This window comes from Dipteris shenzhenensis, chromosome 6, assembly GCF_047967505.1.
Source record: "Dipteris shenzhenensis isolate YYH24624 ecotype China chromosome 6, Dip_SZ_1.0, whole genome shotgun sequence".
NCBI lineage: Eukaryota > Viridiplantae > Streptophyta > Polypodiopsida > Gleicheniales > Dipteridaceae > Dipteris > Dipteris shenzhenensis.
This window is the reverse complement of record NC_141601.1, coordinates 42,015,879-42,019,933: the sequence shown is the minus strand read 5'-3', so window position 1 is coordinate 42,019,933 and position 4,055 is coordinate 42,015,879. Positions and strand designations below refer to the sequence as shown.

Here is a 4,055-nt window from a genome sequence, read left to right as displayed (position 1 = left end):
TCTCCTCCATTTATGGTTCTCATGATGAGCAAAAATGTTTTGTGTTGATTTCTTTGAAGTACTAAATTTTATTTTGATTTTATGCTCAGTATACTTTGCCCAATGCAATGTAATCACATGGGCATCACTTTCATGTAGAGAAGTTCGACATTAAGCATAACACATTCGCTCATGGAGTCATGGAAAGCTCCTCCCAAGAGAATCAAGCTCATGCAAGGGATACCCAAATAGGGGAAAGTGATAACTTGGATTATGTTGGAACCATACAAGCTATCATGAAATTGAGCTTTCGGTAGTTTGACATGTTTATATGGGATGCAAAATAGTTCAAACTTGAGTGAAGAGGGGCTTAAGCGACTCTGAGAAAAGTTCAAATTGCTTAATTTTGGCCTTTAACTCAACTACGGATACATTTGTGCTGCCTCATTATTGTAAACAAGTACATTTTTGTACTAATATTCTTATTCATTAGTTTGGACCGTAGATAATGCTATGCACCTAATATGAACACTACTACGTATAAAGTGGGTAAATGTGAACTAAATGGAAAATTCCTTTTTAAAAGCAAAATTTGGAGACTTTTTTTATCACAACTAATAATACTATTGTGCACTATCATTATGGGGGGAAAGCCATGCAATCTACAATGGCCTAAATTTAAGTTTATTTTTATTAACAATTTTGCAAATTATCAAAATTATTTACGTAATTCTTTAAAAACCAATGCATAGTCCTTGTGGTTTGCTAACTTCATCAAAGGAATTGAAAAGTGAGGGCAATGGATCTATACAATGATATTCCAAAAAATGAAACCCTTATGGCTTTGCAAGCTATTAAAGTAATTAATTAGAGACATTGCAGTCTGGCTCAATGCTTAGTGTAGACATCAAGTTATCGAAGGTGAAGCGAAAGCCTTGTTGCTGATAGCTGCCAAGTATCGTCAAACTGCTCTTGCTTGGCGCCATAGCCAAGCATATTGTGCCATTGTCGTCCACAGGGACCATGATGTTCTCCCCCGGCGGATTGAAGATCATGCCGTTCTTCATCTTGAAATCAACCGATGGAACTAACACCTCTTCTGAATTTCCGACGTTGTAGCAGGTATCGAAGAGATTGGCGATGATGGGATTCTTGGGAGTAGCTCGAGAGAGATGCTGGGCTCCCTCTCGGAAAGAATTGCGTACCTCAGTGTATAATGATTGTCCCAAACGAGTGATCACGGTGCCAGAATCGATTACTGTCATTCCTGACATCCAAGGTTGGATCTCCTCATCGCCCACTATGATGGAATCCAGCTGCACAAAGTAGAACGATGGCTCGTGCGAATCGAATATCAAAGGAGTGGTAGTAATCCGATCGTCTCCCGGCGACGACTTTGCGCCTGCTGCTGCTGAGCCGAATTCGATGAAACCCACCGGATTTGTTGGCGTTGGCAAACAGTACGCGAATCTCCCTCCGAAGGTGGAAATCGTCTGGCTTGGGAACGCCAGCCTCCCCCTGCCCATCCCCAGCAGCCCGTCCATCCCATCCAGCAATCCTTCGTTGTCATGGCCGCACCCAAATGCGAAGTTTTTCAGTGTCTTGTTTCCAACTCCCAGCGTATCCGTCGCAACATCCCCCGCAGTGAAGGATTTGTCCAAGTACTTGATCTTGTACAGGCAAGTGTCGTTTTTGGAGCAGTCACCTTGGCCACCGTCTTGCAGTCGACATAGCCCCGAACTGCAGGGTACTAGCTTGTAAGAAGATGAAGTGGACGGATCGAAGATCGGGCTTTCTCCATCGAAGCAAGCTTTCGGTGACGGCGCGCAGGGAAGGCATTGGGTCCAAGATAAATCGCTTCCAGTATCAGGGCTGAGCAGGCGCTTGCTCCCTGGAGTGCCCAACTCCACCTCCATAAGGTAGATCCCAGCTGAGCTTACCGGTACTACAGTCCCGCCGCCGCCTGCTGCTGCAGAATCGTCCAACAAGCAGTTCGACGCTGCGGAATCTCCCCGCAACAAGCACTTGGCTTCAAGGTAGCGGCTGCGCCGAGTTTCCATTCGTATCACTTCGAGGGTCATCTGCGGAACTGTCGGCTTCTGCTTGGATCGGAGAGGAGAGCACGGGCCATGAGTGTGTACGAGGCCAACACGAGTTGCAAATTCCGAGCCAGTCGTGCTCATCAATGGTCTGCCATGAAAAGAATCGTTGCATTCCGAAAAGTAGTATGTGGACGCTTTCATAGCCAGTAGATTAATACTGTGAACTCTACAGAAAAGAAGCTGCATGACCAGAAGCGCATAGGTAATTACGGAAGTGAAAGAATTGAAAGCCATGATATGCAATTTCTCAACAACGGGTCCTGCAGCAGCAGAGATAAGTTGCTCTATCGGGAAGGCTGATATGAGGGAAGTCTACTTTGATGAAGCTGCTTCGAGATAGTGGATAAAGGCAAACCAAAAAATGACTAAGCATGAATCCTTGCAGGATTTTACGAGGACTTGACAAAGAGTGTCTGAAGTAAAAAAGAGCATGATAGTTCGATAGTACAGATCAAGGTGCCTCCGCTCTTTTTTTCCCAAAGTGCGTAGATCTGCCTTCCTTGAACTACCAAACCAGCTCCACCGTTCGCCTGCGTTAGTTTGAGCCCAACTGATCAATTCTATAAGAACTCTTGCTCCATGAATGGCAGTTCCTTGCTACCACGGCTAGTCTCTAGGACGAAGCGCTTCTGATTGTGCACCAACCGTGTCGATTCCACAAGAGAACTACGGCGCTTCACGTGGGCGCTTTGATTTTAGTGAATCAGCCAGCGTCCGGTTCGCTTATGATCAGAAGCATGCAGCTTCGATGCTTCGCTCTATGAATGGACTGGAAAAGAGTGGACAGGCAAAAGAGCTTCCACTCCCAGCTCAAAGAACCGTTTGCAGCCTCAAGGATGATACAGGGAGTCCACTCTTGAGGTGCCCCTGAAAGAGTTCTCCATGAGTTCTGGTACTAACTTTAACTAGAGGAAAAAAAAAAGTTAGTGCCTAGTCAAAACAAAAAGTAAGGCTTGCAATTGTTTACCCTCAAGTGGTTTCACAAATGGGCGTTGATGTGCGAATAGCATGGTGCCATTGCAATTGTTCGCCCTTAAATGGTTTCACTAATGGGCGCAGACATCCTTATTTGGCATCGGGTTGAGGATTTTTCTTGGGCGGCAATCCAAGGCCTCCCAAAAAAAATTGGAGGCGGCCAAGAGTAGAACCCAAGTGGACCCTACATTAGAAGTCGCCATGATAACCACTTGGCCACTTCTCATTTGCTTGATTATAAAGATATAATTAAATTTATATGTTTGTCTAGCGCATGTTTGTCAAAGTGCGTGTGCCCAAGCTCCCCCTTAGTTGCCAGACATATAGGGCCCATGGTCGAATGTCTAGCCTCCCTAAGTCCATAAACCGCATTCATCAACCTGAGATGGCTTTGTGCATTCGATTCCCTAGAGAAGACCCCTACTACTACTAAGCGTACTCCATCGGCCATCATACCCCTCATGTATGGGAAAAAAATATAGTACAATACTCCTATTAGTCCCATCGACTAGCCTAACGATATTGCACATGGGACATATTCTTCCTTGCATTTCAAAATGTGCAACAACTACCTTCACCCAACAAGTGGTCCTACTAAGAAGACACTAGGTAGGGCCATGGATAATGTCCCTAACTGTCTCCATGAGTATGCTATTCCCATCAAGGATGATTCATCTTTCCCAATTCATTTAATGGAAGAGATGCAGCCCTTACCGTTCTTGCAACCAGCAAGTTTGATTTTTCCAATTCATTTGATCGAGAGAGATGCAGTCCTTACCATTCTCCTTGCAACTAGCAAGCTTGATGAGGATGTTAGCGAGCAGCCTGAGGGTCCTTCTGCATCCACAAGTGGTGGAGCAAGTCCATCAAGTGGTGGAGAAGATGACATAAACCTAAACCGAGAGCCTATTAAGGAGCATACTATTAACCTTGCTGAGGAGCAAGTTGAAAGTGAGGTCATATTATCATCATATCCGACTCATGCATATTCATCCTCCA

At 45.0% G+C, this 4,055-nt stretch overlaps 1 protein-coding gene across 1 annotated transcript; it reads right to left on the bottom strand.

The window, feature by feature from the left end:
* Positions 1-842: 842 nt before the first annotated feature.
* LOC147901191 (aspartyl protease family protein 2-like) lies at positions 843-2,315 on the bottom strand. The gene has a single exon (XM_087376446.1). It carries the CDS (start codon positions 2,313-2,315, stop codon positions 843-845), a length of 1,473 nt encoding a protein of 490 aa, XP_087232572.1.
* Between the last annotated feature and the right edge of the window lie 1,740 nt (positions 2,316-4,055).